The sequence below is a fragment of the Atractosteus spatula genome, chromosome 15, assembly GCF_055471065.1.
Source record: "Atractosteus spatula isolate fAtrSpa1 chromosome 15, fAtrSpa1.hap1, whole genome shotgun sequence".
NCBI classification, from domain to species: domain Eukaryota; kingdom Metazoa; phylum Chordata; class Actinopteri; order Semionotiformes; family Lepisosteidae; genus Atractosteus; species Atractosteus spatula.
This window is the reverse complement of record NC_142720.1, coordinates 3,071,746-3,091,689: the sequence shown is the minus strand read 5'-3', so window position 1 is coordinate 3,091,689 and position 19,944 is coordinate 3,071,746. Positions and strand designations below refer to the sequence as shown.

The following is a 19,944-nucleotide window of genomic DNA, read 5'->3' as shown; positions in this document are numbered from 1 at the left end:
CTGGAAGAGGTGTTAGTGAGGCCGGCAGGAGGTGGTCACCTTGCAGTTTAATGCCCCAGTATAGTGACGGGGACACCATACTGTAAAAAGGCACTGTCCTTCGGATGAGACGTAAAACCGAGGTCCTGACTCTCTGTTGTCATTAAAAATCTCAGGGTCTTTCTCAAAAAGAGTAGGGGTGTAACCCCGGCGTCCTGGCCAAATTTCCCATAGGCCCTTATCAATCGTGGCCTCCTAATAATCCCCATCTATGAATTGGCTTCATTACTCTGCTCTCCTCCCCACTGAGAGCTGGTTTGTTCTGGCGCACTATGGCTGCCATCGCATCAAGGTGGATGCTGCACATTGCTGGTGGTGGAGGGGATCCCCATTGCCTGTAAAGCGCTTTGAGTGGAGTGTACAGAAAAGAACTATATAAGTGTAAGCAATTATTAATTTTTATTTGAAATGCACTCATCAATGCCGATACTTTCTAACCCCGAAATATAAAAATAGCATTGCAGTTCCCTTTTAATACAGTGGGTTTCAGACATGCTAAAGAACATTTGCTGTGGAGGGTAAACCCTGTTGGGAATTGTCATGCTCTGCTCTGCTTCTACAGCCTATCAAGGCAAGAGAGCACTGAAACCCATCCAGAAAAAAGGTGGAGAATCAAATGTGATTGATACAGTATATCATATTTCCACATTGAAATGCATTTTTACTCGAGGACAACAGTTTAAAAATTAAGGAATGAAAATTATCTGCAGATTATATAAAAGTTGGATATTGACAGCAGGGAAAATGAAATTGTTACAGCTCTTGCAGTGTTTCAATGTAAAAGAAGTTCATGCCAATAGAATTATGGATAACAGTTAAAAGTTTAAAAGTTAACTTATGCATGACAAACGTTTTAGGAGAGAGTCATCCCCTTGGTGAACTTCGCACATTGTGGCAAAGTATCGATAACTGCAAACTGCTCAACTTGTTAAGCTTACTAGACAAAGTGCTATCCTGCATGTTAAACTTGCCCTGCTGCTGAACGTGTATGCTGATTCCAGCCTTATGACCAGTGTCACCAAAGAGTCAAAAGCATGTAAAGCACAGCTTTAACTTTATTTTTTCTGATTGCATTTATTTTCTCACCCTCTAATGAAAACTTTTACTAGTCACTTCTACACACGAATAATGCAAGTGCAAGTTTTCAAAAAAGATCTTCCTTAATGTCTTGCTAAAAAACAGTCTATTAAGGAACAAAAGTATTTGCTACTGCCTGTTATCAACTTCGTCCTAATACAGGGGTGACTTCAGACACCTTGTTTCCTCCAGGCTGGAGCCAGATAGCAACAGTATACAGTGGTCCAGCAGGAGTACATTTTGTACAAGACAACACACAGAAAACAGCTCAGCTAAGATGGCGGCCCACTGAAACTAAAAACATTTCTGTCCCAGCAGCTCTGAGGCCGCACCCTCTTTCACAGTGTAGTAGGCAGGAGAGAGAGGAGGGCAGCAGCACAAAAGACACCTACAGTACAGACGCTGAGGAATTCAAGCTGGGGAGAGCTCCAGGCAGCTGGATGCCCAGGGCTCATGAACAAAGCTGCCTTTTCAGCAGAGCGAGTCTGAGCAGCTTCTGTTGCCACGTGTGAGCAGAGTACAGGCCTGACTGAACACAAACCTGAGCTACAACTGGTTTCTGCACCTGACAGGCAGGTAGCAGAGCCGCAGCCTGACTAGGAGTCAGTGACGTGCCTGCCTGTGCTGTACTGAGGCCCCTGAGGCTGGTGGACAGCTGACATTCCAGCTGTGGAAGTAGACAAGTAGACACACTTTTTCTGTCATTTAGTATAGACTTAAAAAACAATGAAAGTCAGTGAATCAGTTCAAAAATAAGTTTATTGACCCCAATTAACAATGCTAGTTTTCTGTTCTTCATTTCTTTACAGACACAAATTTTGAAAGCGCGGTGCCTGTCTCGTATAGTACTGGACACCATTCAAGCATCAAAAAATAATTTGTATAGGAGAATGTATTTTTAAAATGTATTGTTCTGTACTTGTTTTTTTAGTTCTATATGTATTGCTTATTTATACATTTTTCTTTGAAGCCATACAGTAGCAAACCGTCTGTATAAAGTTAGAGGAAGAAAATGTAAAAGACAGCTGGCAGTTGCCTCATGGGATTGGGCACTCCTCTCTCGCTGTGCTTCAGGTGGGGCGGAGGGGGGGTGTCTCGTCCTCAGCTTGTCCAGTCCCCACCCCTCTTGAGCATTACAGCATAGTGAAATTCAGCCACTGTGGAGGAGAGGTCAAGCAGTCAGGTCGGAGCAGAAGGAAGCCCCAGGCCAGCTGCGGACTGTGAGCTCTGTACATACATGCAGGCAGCAATGCCAGACAGTGAGCTGCTGCTGGTCCCTGTTGAGGGTAAGATGTAGCTCACACCCCAATCTGATGGCTGGTTGTGTGACTTACAGGAGTCACTTGTGCTACCGGAGTCAGGATAGTACCAGTCTGGTCTGAATGATGGTCCAGTTTTACAGATACCAGCACATTAGTGCCCATATCTGTGACTCTCTTCTATTTAGTGACTAGTAAATTAAATAATTACTATTAGATTTCATTATAACAGTGGAATGATGTGTAATGGACTTGAACTATAAACAATTAACCAACTTGCCCAACCTACTGGAATAAACACATTATTTTGGGAAGAGTTATCTCATTCTGAGACAGGAAGGAGAGCTTTCTTGATCTTTATATTGATATATTGTGTTCATTGTTGCAGGAGTAATTCAATAATTCCTTAACTGTCCAAATATGTTTAAAAGGTGGCCAATGAGGTGCATAGCTCAGTCTGCCAGCACTAGCTTACCTCCAGAAGAGTGAACTCCACCTCTCCCTGTTTCTTCTGGTCCAGTGTCTTGAATATCTCTGCAGAGAGACAACAGTGCCAATGAAGACCAAACCAGTAACTGCTGAGCTTCTCTTCTGACTCGTACTGATGTGAATACCACATCACATCAGTTTGCTGAAAATGTATACCTTCAAGAAACTGATGATCAGTTTGCCTGTTAAATAAACAGTTGGGTCGCTATAGTCAAGTAAACAATTAAGGACATCCACTACAAATAAACCAATCAGACTGGCTGGGCCAAGAGGCCTTCTGTCTTTTGTTACTGTTCATAAATCCTTAATTCATTATTAAAATGCACATAAAAGTCACTTACTGAAAAGGGACTCCAGACGAATTAAACAGCCAACGAAGTTATCAAAGTCGATGGTAAGGTCGGGATCACTGTATCGAGCCACAAGGATCTGGTGCAGTGCATTGTTTAATTTGAAACCTAGAGTCACAGACACAGCTGCGGTCAGAACTGGCAATGTCTAGCCCTCATTAAGCAGGGTTTGCTTGTATTGCCACAACATTGACAGAAAACGTAAGCAGTGTAGCTGAGTAGTGTATTGGGCTTCAGGCTGTCCAATCCTGTGAAGAGACGTTGCCGAGTTCACAGGATCTCACCTGCCTCCTCCACTGCCACGCGCATTTCTGGGGAGCTCATGGTTCCAGACCCATCTGCATCCTTTCCGCGGTAGATATTCTGCAAGGAGCAAAGACTCAAATCTTTCTACAGACAAGCTACATGAGGTCTGAGCACTGCAGGCTCAGGAACAGGGTACAGGGCCTCACGGAGAAACTGTGAACAGTTCTTTGTATCCAACTTCTGTGAGGCCCTAATAACATACTCTATGGTAAAAACAAAGTCAGGTGTAGAAAAGCACTGTGAAAACTTGAAAGCCAAAGCAATGGAAACCATAAAAAAGCATAACACCTGAGGGAAACTGGAACTGCAGAACAAAGTTAACAGTTTAATAAGTTTCAACTTTAGACTTGTTAGAACAAAGAGCATCTGACTGTAATTGAAACGAGAGGCTTCTCCTTCATCTTTAATCTGATCTCAAGTAGAGATCAGGATCAGCTGCTCGCTGTGTTTCTAGAATTCCATTATGGCATGATAACCGAGGTCCAGAACTCTTTTCAGACTTTTTCAAATCAATGAAAGCTGGTGTCTGCAGGATTAGATACCAGATAGCTTTCAATCTTGGTCCACAGGATCTTGAACTCCAATAGGCCCAGTTTACCACTTCCATCCTTCTGGGACAGGAGTCAAGGAAACAAGCAGGGAAAAACTATGAAATTTCAGCTCCTCCCTTTTCAGCTTTCACATCAGAATCTGAAATGAGGAGTGAACTACCGGATTGTGTTATTGTGATAAAAATATTCAGAACTGAACAGAGAACAGAATTTCCAGCTGTTTTTGATCCCGGAGACATGAATTCTTTGTGGCTGCGTTACTGTCACTGTGACCTGTCACACACTACTGTGCTGCCACTAGGGTACTCGATACCCTGTTGTTTCAGAACAGAATCTGCTATGGGGCTGCAGCAAAGCGCTCAGTTTGAACAGAACTAATAGAGCACCAATAAGGTAACATTGCTGCACATGTTGTCTGATATTTGTGCCCTGCATCTGAGAGACAAGAATATTTTTAATTTGCACACACAAGAGGAAAGAATTTTCACTGTGTACTGTACTGAGCCTAGATCTCTGACAGTGTCTTACCAAAACTACAAGCTTTAACTTGAGAACTTGAGAAAGGATACGTCCAAGAGGTTGACCATGTTACGGCAGGTTTCCAGGCTGAATCCATCAGTTTTAATATCTGAACCTAAAATATATATAAACACACTCACGTTTCTCTGTAGTGACAATTGAGATTCATGCAATTCACTGTTGGTAACCTAACCCAAGAGAGGTGTTAGAATGGCTCAACAATTACAAAGTGACTGTGCTACAGGGGCACCTTCCTGCTATAAGCTGTGCCTGTTAACTTTACCGAGAAAATGAGGGTGGAGGCAGCAAGGTGTTGATTTGATTCAGGACACCACAGTAACACCTGCTGATAAAACCTGACCGATTCTCAGGTGTGCTGGCACTTTTTCAGATTCAGGTGAACAAGCTGAGCTCTCTCTTAATTTAGCACTTCCCTAAAGCGTCTTGGAAAACTGAAACTTTTCAAGAGCTCAAAATAAGGATCCAAGTAAATAATTTGGGCTAGTCTGGCGTCGCAAGGATTGGAAAGGGAATTTTGATTGGGATTGGGGTTAAGAGGCGCAGACTTCTTTCCAATTCAAGGAGGAAATGTTTGAAAAACAGAAGAACCAAGATAAATTAAAGAAACTTACGTCGTGTCACCACTTTGTTGAGGATGGAACGTAGCTCGAATGCTGAGATTTCACTGTCCTGTGAAAGAACACAAACGTGTTTGTGGATCAGGAATAATTAAGCAGGGGATGAAAACGAACATCCTGCTGGCAGCTCTTGGAAGACAGGCACGGTCTCTCCTGGTTCTGCCGTGAGTTTCCTGTTATGTTCTGAATGTTTCACCCTGACTTACAAGGGCTATTCCATATATGTGTATCCATAACTGCTGCAGTCAAGGTAACAATTAATTCCATCTGATCATTACGATTGGGCTGGAATGAAAACCCTCCTGGGTGTGTGTGAGCTCCTGCTTTAAGAAATAAAGCTCAGGTACTCACCTCTCCGGCCAGCTGTCCGAAGAGCTTCTTGAATCTGTCGTCAATATCACCCTCAGATAAAGCTATCTGCAAGAACAGAGAGAGAGGAGGTATTCTTTCGCAGACAGTCCCGTTTTCCGATGGACTTTGAATCCCCATTAAGGGTTAGATCAGGATTGGCCAGCCCTAGTTCTTTGGAGCCACTATTGAGCAGTCTTGTGTGCCACCCTAAAATGATCATTTCCTGAAGACTTTAAACATATTTTAATCAATTTAGTAATTAAATTGATTTAACTAAGTGGGGAATGGCTATTTGTGGTGCATGAAAGCTACAGAGTAGCATATTCACATCTCATGATCTCTAAACTAAGACAACAGAACAGAATTGCTCACAGTGTTTGGACACTGATAACCTGCGGGGCACCCATCAGACCTGCTGGACTGTGGCCCTCTGGGAGCAGGGCTGGTCATGCCTTGGATAGAGACGCAGCTCAGTACTCTGAATAAGATTCTACCCCACATCTTCATGTATGGTGCTAAAGTTTCTAGAAGTCCTTCAAATTAAATTGTCTGTAGAAATGTCTCTGCAGAGACCTTCAGTGGCTTTGTCTACTAATGATGACCAAGAAAAGGCTGAAGGGTGAAAGCAGAGAGGGGCGCCACAGCCTGTCGGTGAACTTTACCTCCTCCACATTGGACTCAATGGGGTTGTCCATTTCTCTGAAAAAAACACAAAGTCATAAGCTTTCCAGTTTAGGATTTGAAGTACAAATACTGCACTTCCCACATGTCCAGTAACTTTTGAGTTATGTGGATTTGGTAAGAAAGAGCTACCTCAGCAATTCTAAATATAATCAAACTTTTCAGGTGAACATTTATCTGGGCTTTGATTATGCAGTCTTCTGATGTTTTGGAAAACTCAAGCTAACAGAACCCTGAAGAAACACAGAACAAATACATTTTCTTTAATCACCCAGTAATAATGGTTGCTGGCTCCAGCTGAAAAGGGCTCTTCTACGCCCCCATGTGGCTGTGCTATATATTAGTGTCTCTGTTATATCTGAGACCTGTTCAGAGACGCCTTCGAACAGGGGTGAGCTTGAGTGCCTGGCCTGCCTCGCCCTTTAAGCTACTGGTCCGCAGCACTGTGAACCTACTGGAAGTCGGCTTGCTTCTCGGAGAAGACACGTAGGCAGAAGTCGCCGTTCTTCTGTGGCTCGAAGGTGGAGGGCACGATGAGGTACTCCCCTGGGGGCAGCGTGAAGCGGTTGCAGACCTCACGCAGGTTGATGAAGGTCTCGGAGCGAGCACTGGACTGGTGCCTCAGGAAGAAGTCCCTGTTCAGGTGAACATTCCTCTGCCCTGAGAACTGCAGGCAGGGAAAGCCACTGTCAGCTGCTGGCTTCAGGTTTTGTTCCATTGAGCTCACAAATTTATTTACAAAGGGTATTTACTGGTGTAATTTGAGCAAAACACCGTCTCATGTTTAAAACAACAGCTAGTTCAAGATTTAAACTTACATACTGACAGTGACAACAGTGACAAATAGCACTTGGAATCTGGAGAAGACTGTCCTTGTTCTTGAACTTGCTTTTGTGGACGCATAAATCTTAATAATATTATTTTTCGGTGATACTGTGCAATACTGCGCATATTTTGTGTCTCTCACAATAAAATCACACAATTTTATAATAACAGATCTCTATTTGAACTTTTTATAGTTTTCTTGCAAATGTTTTAGCAATACACAGGAGGGCTAATGTCTTACAATTGATTTACAAAAGCATAACAATAGCTTGTTATTTCACCTGTGGCTTTTGGCTGGAAGAAGTACCAGCCAGGTAGGATAACAGAAAAAGGCAGAATGCAGTCCTGAAGAATTTGAGAAGTACTGTGGCGGAATACAAACTACTTCCTCAAGAGTGTAATTCCTCTTGTAACATACCTCTTTGGGAACCTATAATGACAAGAATGGAAACACACAAATTCACAGATATTAAAAGGAGATAACAAAGGTTTGACGTAGCAGAAAGTGTAATAAAATCTAGGAGTGAGTATCCGACTATCTTCCTGCAATGGTTCATTCACTGCAGTGGGTGATTGCACAGTACATCTTCATCCCACTGATGCATTATTAATACAAGTAAGAACAGTTCATACAGGTGTAAGAAGTAGTTTAAAAGGTGCTGTAGTTTGAATACAGCAGGAAACAGTGAGGAAACTCATTATGTTCATGTATAAAACAGGCAGTTAAATAAGGAGCCATGAGAGACAGGTGGAGCATAGAATCTACAATACAAGTTTTGTATAGCACCACCCTTATTCACATTTGACCTTTAGGACCTTTAAGAAGTCAATGATCAAATCCAGTGCAAGGCTCAGGAGAGATACTGGAGTCCAGAGTGCCACGGCCAGCTGGTTACGTCAGAGGGGACAGGAGAGACGGAGCAGGCAGGAGGGATGAGAGTGGAGGGGAAGGCATGATGCCTTCCTGCAGACAGGAGAGAGTGGTGCAGAAAGGGCAGTAGGAGTCTAGGACTAGGACCGCAGTTGGAATGGGCAGCCGGGTAAGAGCTGGGGCAGAAGAGGGAACCTGAAGCCAGCAGCTGTAGTTGGAAGAGCTCCAGGCAGCTGGCACATCCAGTCACTGCCCTGGGAAACATACAGATATGTATGATGATGTGAGACACTGTAGGATGCTACAGGGTCTGGGTCTAGTCACCTCGTAGATGGCGAAGCCGATGGTGTGCATGTCCTCGCCCGCCTTCCTGAGCTGCCGGCGGTTCTTCTGAATCAGACCCACCACGAAGCTGCAGCCCACCTCGTTGTCATGAGGGTCATCATCCTCCTCCTCCAGCTTGATCACAAACTGCGGGTTCATCCAGAAGGTGTCTGGGGAACAGGAAGGGGCAATACCTCATCAGTCAGAACTCCCTACTGTAGAACCGACAATAACTTCTGTTCCGTCAGACATCCAGTATTTCTTACAGGCAAGGTCTATAGAAGATGGTTGTACAAATTCCCAAAGGTCAAAAGAAGAAACTGAAGTGCTTGTTTTATTGTTATATTGATTTTAGCATAACATATTTAATGATACCCACTCTAGTTTCAGTTCAAATTTTCCAGTATGCTCTGTAATGTATTAACTGAGTAAAGAGCAAGAAACAAATCAAGCCTCTTGATTTAAATCTCTATTTCATTTTGTCCACTACAGACCAGTCTCTCTGCTGATGCAGGTCCAGACCTTACATTTAGCTCCGCAGGAGCACAAGAACAAGAAACACTTCAAGCAAGAGAAGATCACTTGTTCAAACCAGATTGCTGTGGCTCATAGAGCAGCAGGATGGAGCTGGGCAGTTCACAGTGTGTTGTGAGAAGGGGTCCTTGTCCTTACTGGGGTAGTTGCGACAGCCCCCTGCTGTGGAGCCTCTCCTCCAGCTCTCATCGAACTTGGAAAGTGCCCACTTCTTGTAATTCTCGGACAGGGCATCGGGGGTGAGGTTACAGATCTCTACTCGTGAGTAGTGCCTCAGGAAGTCAGAGAAAGACATCCTGGATGAGACAGGGAGAAATAAGTACGATTAACCGGTGTGTCACTCTCTACACCACAGCCCAGCCTATCTGGCAAGAGCTATTATTATATTAAGACTTCAGTTAGTCCTTAGTATCAGTTCAGCACAGGTTAGAGCAGATGTGTTGTCTCCTGATTTCCAATCATTTTCTAACTGCTTTATCCCATACAGGGTCTCAGGGGAGCTGGAGTCTATGCTGGCAAGCAGTGGGCACAAGGCAGGGTACAGCCTGGATGGGACACCAGTCATTTGCAGACACAGACACCTACTGGGAGGATAACCACGTGAACATGGGGAGAACATTTAAACCTCCACACTGACAGCACCCCAGGTCCAGAATTGGACCTTCCTTTTTGCAAAAATAGAGAAAACACAGGAAGAGAAATACAGTACAGGGGAGGATGAATAAAAGAAAAGCTGGTTTTACCAAAACTCTCCATCTTCAGCTTTGTTGCTCAGTCTCCCTCTGTCTTCATCGCTGACCTCCCTCCACTGCACAGAGCTGTGCACAAAAAGGCATTTCACCATTTGCAGTATTCTGATAAAGCTGCTGTACAAACTTATGGACCAGTTTGTAAGATTTAGTTCCTCAGTTGTAGCACCTCCTGTTTGATGGATGTAACTCTATTGTTCTAACTAGATTATTAATAATACACAGGAGGTGAAGATGAGTGATGTTCTCTGTGTGAGAAGAAACAGGTGACACAGACAGCAGAGCCTTACCCGTCACTCCAGGGTCCAGTCCACTCCACCTGGCCCCAGGGATTCCTGATCCTGATCAGCTTCACCTTGTCCCCTCTGTAGTTCACCTGCCACAGATAAAGCCAGTCACCCCTCTCACACATGTGTGGTGATCTGTGAGAGAGGAGCTTATTTCTGCTCCCAGCAAGTCAAACTGTTCAGCTCTAGAGATTTTGTGATATATATACAGACAAGCAGTTTGCAGGGTAGAGTGATCCTGCAGGTTGAGCACTGACGCCTGGATAAGAACTCTGTACACCTGCAACACTGAGTCTATACGCACAAGGCTTTACTAAATCAAGAGTCCCCTAAGAAAACATCCAGCTACACTGACAGCAGGAAAGACATCTAACATTTACTGTACACTGTAGTCTGGTCACAGGCAGGGACCTAAATTCACTGCAATTCCTTCTGAAAACAAGTCACCAACATGACTATTTTCATGTAACCTTTTGACTTAGATGCTTAGGGAAGATAAGGATAAAGGAGGTCATCTGCAGCTCATCTGACCTTGAAGGCTGTTTGCTTAATCGAACTTTCAAACCTTCAATCTAGAACATCTAACCTTTAAAATATCAATTCTAAATACAGTATTTTATCGAGAACAACAGGAAATGGGGATGAAACTTTTTTCCAGACGGTAACCGAGAAGACATTTCGACTCCTCCACTCCCCTAGCCCAGCACGGCAGGCTCACACTGACCTCGTCGGCGCCGGTCACAGAGTAGGCATGTCCCTTCACCAGCTTCTGCGACGTCACAGCTTCTGTCTCTGCTGAACTGGTGATCTAAACAGTAGAGCCAACACATCAGCCAGCCTCCACATGTGCTCGTGTACCAGCGATGGCCATGAAAGCGTAACAGCACAGCGCTTCCTCAGAAATCACACTTTTCAACCAGATCTTTATTTCCTTCTTTCTTACACTACCCTGAAATTTTAAAACGTTTGTTTTTATTTACCCTTTATATTATGTCCAATATAATGTTTCTGTCTTTGTTTTGATCCCCAATATAAGTATAACCATTTCCAGCTGGACACCTCTGAAGGAAGAAGAGCTGAAGACAACCACTGTCAAACCACACTCCCTGTCCATCGGGCTGCTCCCCAATTGCTGGCCCTGCAGACCTAGCGAGCTCCCGCTATGTCTCAATCACCTGCCTCTAGAATGTCCCGAAGGTGTTTTACAGAGTGGTGTTGGTCAGGACTGCTCTGCCCTCTGGAGTAGAAGACTGAGGAAGCTGCTGGGTCAAAGTGAGGTGAGATGAACTGCGGTGAACACCCCAGGGTTCCACTCACATCAATAGAGCAGCCCAGCAGAGAGCCCCTCTCAATGGCTTTCTGGATGATCTTGAAGAGCTGGGGGTTCTTGCTCTTCAGATCGTACACCTCTGCACACCCGCCGGTGAAATCCTCAAAGCCCTCGGTGGTGCTTCCGCCCGACAGGGACTCGTAGGATCCATTCAGTCTGTGGATAAAAAATCTCTTTACTGGCCTGCTACCCACTCTGAGGAAGAGCACAACTGCAGTTATTCCACAGCAGACAGGCCAAACCACATCACATCAACACAGCATGAAATCCAATTCTGCACATGCAAATTACAGCTTGCTTACACAGACATTTAGAACATCTTCTGAGGTACACAGATGTACCCCGTATTGGGATGAAATGAGTCAGTATGCAGTATCGATTCATTACAAACAATCACCTTCTCAAAAAGAAAATGCCACAGAAGACACTTTCTGCTTGTATTTGTCTGCAAATATTTCCAGCGTCTTGTTAACAAGAGTCAGTGCACTCCAGAAGATTTCTGGACATATTTTCACACAGCCTTAGCAGAGCATCCATTTTTGTCCGTTCACTCTGAATTATCCCAACAATATATTTATATCTAGCTACACTCGATTTTTTAACTTTCTTGTCAAGCATATCACTGAATGATTTAGGGTTATGGTGTAGGATCTCTGTGTGATGCTGACCTCTGTCTGTAAAGAGACCAGTGACCCTACTCACTTGGCGTAGGCCTTCTCCAGCAGGGCGCTCCAGAACTCCGAGCCCTCGGCTGAGTGGACAAACAGCAGCTCCCCGTCTCTGGTGGGCAGCCGGTCATCGATGACCACGTCCACCCACTCTCCGAACTGCCAGAACTGTGGGCAGGGAGACAGAAAACATTCGAACTGCCAAAGAACAATTGTGCTACACAGTTTATTTGCTGGTTTAACTGCCCATTGTCAGACACAAAAAGGAAAACCCCAACATACCATGTCCCATCTGTGCTTACATGCTTTTTTAAAAAAATAGCATTTTAAGACTTTTTTTCCTGTCACTAACTGAAATTGTCAAAGCATTACATTGTGCCTTTTATTAACAACTACTTACAAGCTGAGAAATATGTTTCACTTGACCAATGAATTATTCCAACACTGGTGGCAGTTTTCTACCGCAGAGTGAAATAAAATACTGTAGGTTTCTGAAAAAATAGTACTGTACATTACAACAGAAACATGTGGCTCATCAGAAATAAATGGAGCTCTGTCACGGCAAGGTCATCACCTGAAAGAAAGATCCAGACACCTTCTTCTGGCACTCACAGAGGTGAAACCCAGTCAGTAGGATCAATAACGCACACAACTCCGATATAATAACACACCACTGGAAATATGTGCTGTTCCCTAGTCCTGTTGTGTGTTCTTGTTGGTTCTTTTCCTTGCCTTACCTGGAAGTGGAAGATCCCGGCGTAGCTCTCCTGGAAGCTCTGTCCACTGGGAACGACTCGAGTCAGGACTTCCTCGTTTAGAGTCAGGGAAGCGATGGCAGCCAGGAGCCAGCAGTCACCTGGGCAGAAACATAGTTACAGACTGGCATCCTGGGCTTGCTGAGAAACAGCACAGCCTTCAAAATTAAAAAGAAAGATATTAATTACAAGGATTACCAGTCTCCCCAATTTGAATTACATGAAAAATACATTTTGAAGTCAAATAATAGATCATTTTCACTCTGCTGGTTACAAAACTGAATGGATTGTTGTCTTGTAAATTGTCCAGTAGGTGGCACTATTTTGTAAGCAACACGGCATGTTTGCTTTTAGAAAGGACAGCTTCATTCTTTTTGAACAGGTTGTCATTCTCCTCAGCAGGTGAGGTGCCTCAATAAAGCTCATTATACATATCACACTTCTTCTCCACCTTAACAAGAGTTTGACCAAACTACTGAAGAGGTGAGAAGAAAAGTAAAGCAGCTGTAACAGGATAGGTAATGCTTTAGTACTACACTTTTAAGTTACCCAAGAACCTCTACATGTCTAGTCAGTGCCTGCTTCGATTCTGCAGCTATAAATAGTATCCTCTCCACACTCCAGCTGCATAGTTTGCTAAAATCACTATCTCACTATCCCACTATCACATCCAGAAGAAAAAAACATGCAGGGATTCCTTTAGCTCTGCTGAGAGGGAGAGGAGTGTGGGATGAGATCTCACTGTCTCGCCTGCAGGGAAACAGGCGTATCCCAGAGATTTCAAATTCATCCACACATCATTTCCTTCCCTGTGCTGTATCTTCCTGCTGCTTCCAGGCTAATTGAGCTCAGATCTGGCTGTGCTACACCCATTAAAAAAGGTTGGGCACCCCTTCTCTAAAGGAATGCAGGTTGAGTCCCGGCCCTTATTCTTTCCAGCTCTGACACTCAGACACGGGCCGCAGGCTGGGCCACCACCCATAACCTGCCTGACCACACAGCTTACCCAACGTGTCGTGCGATCTCTTAGTGAAAGATACTTCTGGTGCACCTTCACATACATGTCACGAATGCAAAGATAATTATATATCTGCTCTGTATAGGTTATGCTTTCTCATTCCAGTGCAAGTCAGCAGCCTCAGCAAACACTTTTTTTATTACTTCTGGATCCCTGAATGACTTTTTGTGTTTAGTCAGGCGATGCAATGATTGCCGCTTTCCCCTCTTGTATTAAGCCTCGTGAAAACCGACTGCTGCTAGTAGAAATTTTTCCACTTTTCTTTTCTGTAACTCACTTTTAGCAGGAAAGTCCACATCATACATTTTGTGTGCAGTTTTGAAATGTTGTTCTATATTTCCCTTTTTCGCATAGATGCTGGCATTGCAGATTTGAATGGGAAAGTACAAAAAATAATCATGCTCCCATTCTTCGTGGTCTCTTTGCTTTATCATTTTCGCTCAAATACTACAACTATCAGAAAGGCAATCAAACATATCAACCTGTTGGCGAATTTTTTACGGCCAGTCTATTTCTCTCCACTATGCCATGTAGCGAATGTGGGGTTTGTGCGGCAATAACCAAGAGACTGGTCTTGGGTAGCACACACAACACTTATTCATGGAGCTCCTGTAGCCTTTTTTTCCAGTGTCAGCCAGCAAAAAAAGTAAATAGTCAAATAGCCCATTTATTTTTTATTTATTTCTTGTGATCGATCGACTGGTAGATCGCGATCGACTGGCTGGGCACCCCTGCTTTAGAGAGCTTCCCTGTTTGGTAACACACACTTAGCTTACATACAAGGGGGCCATTACTGTCAGTATAACACATACTGTGAGTATAGGAACTGACTAGGAATTCAGCTGCTGCTGGAATTATTTCTGGAAAAGTACTTTAGAATCAACACACTGGGGAGTCACTCAATACAATCAGGGCTCTACAAACAATGGAACAATGACCAGCACTCATGAGCACAGTCAAAGTGGATTTCACAGGCATGATTTAACATACAGTATTTAAGGATCAGCAGAAAATAAGCATCATGATATGAGGAAAATGATCTGCTGTGCTGACATGAATTTATATTTAATGTCAGTAAATATAACTTGTTTCATCTAGTACTAGGATGATAAACTGGAAAACTGGACCTGATTCAGATTCAGAGTTGATACAGAAAATGTTGACAGACGGTGGTGGAAGGTGATGGAATAAAATATGAGAAACAAAACCAAGAAGCTTGCAAATCCAGCCAGAGTAACAGAGTAACATGACAGCTGAGCTTCAGAACGACCTGCCAGTGCAGACAGTGAAGCTAAACTGATGAACCAACCAAAGGTTCTGCATATATAGCCGTCTTCAACACACTATACTACACTGACAGCAGGAGCTGATCTGCAATAGGCAAAGGGGTTTGCAGCGAAGTTTACATTAACTAAGAGAATTTAATGTTAGAGCTTCAATGCTGCCTTAAAATAATAAATGTATCCACTTGACAAGAGTATGTTTGTGTCCTAAATTACTTTTCATACAATCAAGATTTATACAGCAACTCATTATAGACAGAATGTAGTAATACCATTGCACATTCACCTAGGTTACTATATCTCTCACTGCACAGCCAAACACTGTGAAGACCTTTGCTGACTTTTGTAATTACAATTACAGGACAATGTTAAGAAATTAGGTTAACAGAGTATTTCCCTGAGGAAAACAATAATCTTTTCCATACTTTACTGGAAAACAAGCTGTGGTATAAAAGCAGCTTTGTGTGCTGCCTTTACCGCAGAGCTTGTGAAAGAGATTCTGTTTCTGTAAATGTTCTGCACCAGAGTTGGTAAAAACTTTGCTGACTAAACTACACAGATAGTAGCAGAGAGGTACGAACTGTACAAGGGATTTCTGGATCAGGAGTTCTTTTAATCACTTCAATCACCTGATGAGCCTTTCGATTCATGCAGGCTTTCCTGTCCTTCCACATCCAGATATCAGTGGACTGAAACTAGCAGAAGAGTTGTACTAACACCACCATACAAAATAATTGCATTATAGGAGAACCTTTGTCAGTCATTATCCCTCCCATCTGCTTTACTCTCATTGCTGCTGAGATTATTGTCTGTTGCTCCTAGTAGCTCCACCAGCAGACTGGGCAGCCCACAGGGAGACTGGACAGACGCAGAGAGACAGCAGACCTGCTCCGGCTGTCATAGGCAGATGTCTTTTCCATCAAGAGCCAGGACAGACAAGTTTAAGAACAAGAGAGCTGCTCTTTCTTCATGGTAACTGGCGGACAAATACCAGCCCCAGCTGTTACAGTACCTCCACCGTTCTTGTTTTAGAACATCAGAGACAACCCAGCCCTCCAGCAGCTGGGCCTATCCAAGTTAATAAGGTTTATTTGCATTCTCTGTTAGACTCAGTTTAACATACTGTAATTAATTCTAGTGCTTCAAGCTCAGACTGTCCCGTGTGCTCTTTCTGACTAACTCTGTGAACAAACTACTGAGCCCACAATGGAAGGACTGCCTCAGGCAAACCCAGCAGACCACTCCCTCTCCTCCTGTAGGCTGTCACCTTGCACGGTCTTCTCAAAGTCCTCCTGAGACTCACTTCCTCGGCTCTACCTTGGTTGCACACAGGTAATGTTGTGCTTTACTGTGCCTCTCTGTTCTTTAGAAAGTCTTACTGATGTTTACTGGAATACACTTAATTTTGTAATGATTAGTTTGCACAGGTCTAATAACAGAATGTTATCAGATTTATAATGATGTAGCTAAATCACTTGAATTTAATACTTTAAATGCTACAAAACTTAATCCATTATGTATTTTATACAAATTATTTGAACACTAGTAGTTTGGTGACCAGTGTCAGGTTTTAGAAATCACTTATAGACCTGGGTCCGTATTTTAATATTGATGGACATCTCTGCACCACAAGTGTTGCTGCACATGAATTAATAGCAGCAGAACCAGTAGTTAATCAGATTTTATCTACCATCAACTGGCTGTTACAACTTTCTGTCCTTCATGAGATTGTGAAAGAAACCATTTATACACTAATGGATTTCTTGCTATTAAATTAATTAAAAGACTGTTCTACTTAAACAGATTTTTTTCAATAACATTTTATTTTTCTGTGCAAGATAATTCGCTTTTAAATCTCAAATAGCACATTGAATATATTATTGAGTTAATAAACATAAATTACCTAGTATTAAGGTAACTACTCAGTTACACAAATAATTATAATTAAACAACAGCTGTTTATGGAGATACACAAAACTACACAGAGAAAAGGCAAAACTAAATTAGACTTGTGGGTGCTGTTCTGGTGATCTGCAGTGAAGCGCTCTTTGTTAAAGGTTATAAGGGTGTATTTTCAAGTTTTTAGAGTATTTACTCAAATCTCAGATTTTCACAATGAAACTCCTGTGCTAAAGTCAAGACAGAAAAAGTGTGGCTGTGACCCTGAGCCAACAGCAAGCAGACAAACAAGAGTGGCATTCAGAAGAGCCCCTGCTGGCAGACCGAGCCGTGCAGAGAGGAGAGCAGTGTGGACGCAAGAAACACTCTTGCATTGCAGTGAGTGTTACACTGCCAGGGCGGGTGTGCTGGCTGACCAGCTATCCATACTGAAACTTACCAAGAGCCCCTTGGCAGATATCAGTCCGGGTGGCACCTCCAACTATAAACTGGGGCCTGGAGCACAGCTCCTGCAGAGGAGAGCAGGTACTGTATGAGTCAATCTACAGGCTGTGCTGAACACAGGAAACACTTACAGTACCAACTGGCTCCAAGTGCTGAACCTCTTACTTCAACACTGCTGTTCAATATTAAATGGTAAAAGCTTAGATTAATAAATCCTTCAAGTCATCTATTTCAGATATACCACAATAGGTAAACTTTTGATATGTCTGTTTTAATATTAAAAAGGTGCATTTTTAAAATAAATCATGTCATATAAGTGGGACTTGGGGGTCTCTTGATATCAAAAACTGCAGCACTAGCAAAAATTCAGCTTCGAAAAATGATTTTCACACTAGCAAGATTTGAATTTCTGATATAATAATTATAATATTTTATTATATAATAAATGCATTTCTGAAATCATGAATGCCATATTGATAATACAATAGTTGAATAATTAAGTACAATAGAATAATTAAGTCATCATTATCAAAGACTAGATATTCGCTCTAACAGAGAGCTCTAAATGGAAGGATACTGTCAATGCAGGAAGGCATTGCATAAGCAGAAGAGAAATGGTAATTCTGTACAAATGGGCCTGTAAATCATCTTTGTAAACAAATATTTGTTCTCTATTGATTCACCTGCTGGAATGAAAAAGTTACCCATAACATCAGCTACCCAGTCATTTCAAGAAATAGCTGGAGGGGATCAGAGTAACGCTTAGCCACAGAGAGCAAGTGAAACAGATGAGCTGCCTCTCATTTGCAATTTCATCACGTGTTCTCTTAGCTCCATGACTATGTACTGTAAGTGAATCAGAGTGTCCATCTACAGGGCTCTGCAGGGCTCCCAAGCCTGCAGGAGGGTTTCTCCTGGAAGCTCTGAGGCTCACTGGTTGACCAGTTCTCAGTGTGTGTGTACTGTATGTCTGCAGAGAGAGACACAGCACCGAAGGGCAGCCTGTGCTATCTGCACTCTCCCTCCTTTCACACCTTCCTGTCATCAGCACACAACAGGAGCAGCAAACTCACACCAGAAACATGGAAATGTCTACCCCTGGAATAAGAGAAATGTGATTTCAAAGCCGAATAGAAAGGTGCCCTTAGGTTCAAGACAAGTCGCTCCTAACTCAGTACACTCAGTCAGCTCTGAGGTCTGTGCCAGAGGAGGTGGGACTTCTGCTTTGATAGAATTTGGAGTAAACGTTTGTGGGTGTGGTTGCTCAGTGGAATGCCCTGGATACTAGACAAAAAGAATAACATTTTCCAAACATGTTTGGAATTATTAGTTATTAGTATATTCAAATTCTAAAATTAATAATTTGAGGTCGATTGGATGGTAAAAAAGGATTGTGATTTTTTTTAACAGAATTGTAATTCCTTTTAAAAGCTCAAGTTCTAAATTCCTCAGTACTTTTAAAATAGCAAAGCAATTCTGAATCCAGCACAGCGAAAACCTACATGTTAAAGGGATTTAAAAACAACACTGACTGCAGGGCAGCCACAGCACAGCCTGCTTTCCGCTGAACTGCGAACTCCTGCCCATCAGCCAGCAGCGACGCCCGCGATGTCTGACTGTATCAGCACCAGGAGATCATACCATCTTACCGTCGGTCTTTTCCAGGTTACACCGCGGATTTTGGAGGAGCGCGGTCCCAGTTCGTTGAAGCCCAGGGCTGAGGGCACGGGGGGGAAGGTCTCATCCTCAAAGAGCACCCCTGACGCCAGGCACTGCTGTCTCAGAGCTTCAAAATCCTGGCCCAGGTATTTCACCGCTTTTTCGTTGGTGCCGAAACCGTGCGCCTTTTCCCTTTGGTGCTGAAGTTTAGAGGCAATCCCAGACATCTTGCACAACCGGCTGAGCTCTGCTCTGCTCTGCTCTGCTCTGCTCTGCTGCTTTCCTGTCGCTTGCAGCTGAGTGCAGACTCCGAGCGTCCAGTACCGCCTGGGTGTGGCGAAGCGTCACGTTACAAACACGGGAAAACTGATCAGGGCTGAACTGCGTCTGTGAGTCACCAAGGTGTGTTCAAGATTTTTTGAGAAGATGTACCTATTCATGAATCAGTTTAGATCCAAATAAACTTTTTGTATTAAATTCAAAAATAGTTTAATCACGTCCAATTAAAGTATTGTGAAATAATTTAGTTTTTTTTCTCTGTAGGATTATGTACTGTACAATCCCGAATTATTATTCACTAGAACCAAGAAGATTGCTGCTTTTTATCAAGTGTATGAACGTATATTTTCCATAGACCAATATGTTATATGTAAGTTTGTTTTTTCTTTGATTTTCTCCATGTTGGTATCAATGAATATTAATGAGCCCTTTGTAAAGGCTCTTTTCCAAAAGGCAGTGACGATCTGGAAAATTAAAAGAATACCTCTGGATTTATTTCAGTTTTTTTTTTCAGTGTGGACTTGCAGAACCTGTCCTCTCTCAAGGGGTTCGCTGACCCACCCTAACAGTCTAATCGAGTAATTGGCACCAGTCTTTCTCTGTGGGCACGCGTGCCACGCCCCTGTCACAGACTGAGTCACTCACAGCTGGAAAACATTACCGTGTGCCTTCCTTCCTGTGCTCTGAGTGTGCGTGTGCTAACAACACTTAGATATGAATAATGTACAGTGAGCACTATGTAAATCATTTTTAACGTAT

At 43.1% G+C, this 19,944-nt stretch overlaps 1 protein-coding gene across 1 annotated transcript; it reads right to left on the bottom strand.

The window, feature by feature from the left end:
• Nucleotides 1-1,862: 1,862 nt before the first annotated feature.
• capn2l (calpain 2, (m/II) large subunit, like) lies at nucleotides 1,863-19,238 on the bottom strand. The gene is made up of 21 exons (XM_088933653.1): nucleotides 18,897-19,238; nucleotides 17,243-17,312; nucleotides 12,586-12,704; nucleotides 11,883-12,016; nucleotides 11,168-11,336; nucleotides 10,575-10,658; nucleotides 9,854-9,939; nucleotides 9,558-9,632; nucleotides 8,953-9,110; nucleotides 8,281-8,450; nucleotides 7,504-7,515; nucleotides 6,716-6,927; nucleotides 6,242-6,278; nucleotides 5,580-5,645; nucleotides 5,223-5,280; nucleotides 4,641-4,705; nucleotides 4,063-4,131; nucleotides 3,499-3,577; nucleotides 3,206-3,322; nucleotides 2,851-2,909; nucleotides 1,863-2,273 (listed from the first exon to the last, which is right to left on the bottom strand). The coding sequence occupies exons 1-21, from the start codon at nucleotides 19,131-19,133 to the stop codon at nucleotides 2,250-2,252; spliced, it is 2,100 nt and encodes a 699-aa protein (XP_088789779.1). The 5' UTR covers nucleotides 19,134-19,238; the 3' UTR covers nucleotides 1,863-2,249.
• Nucleotides 19,239-19,944: the final 706 nt, after the last annotated feature.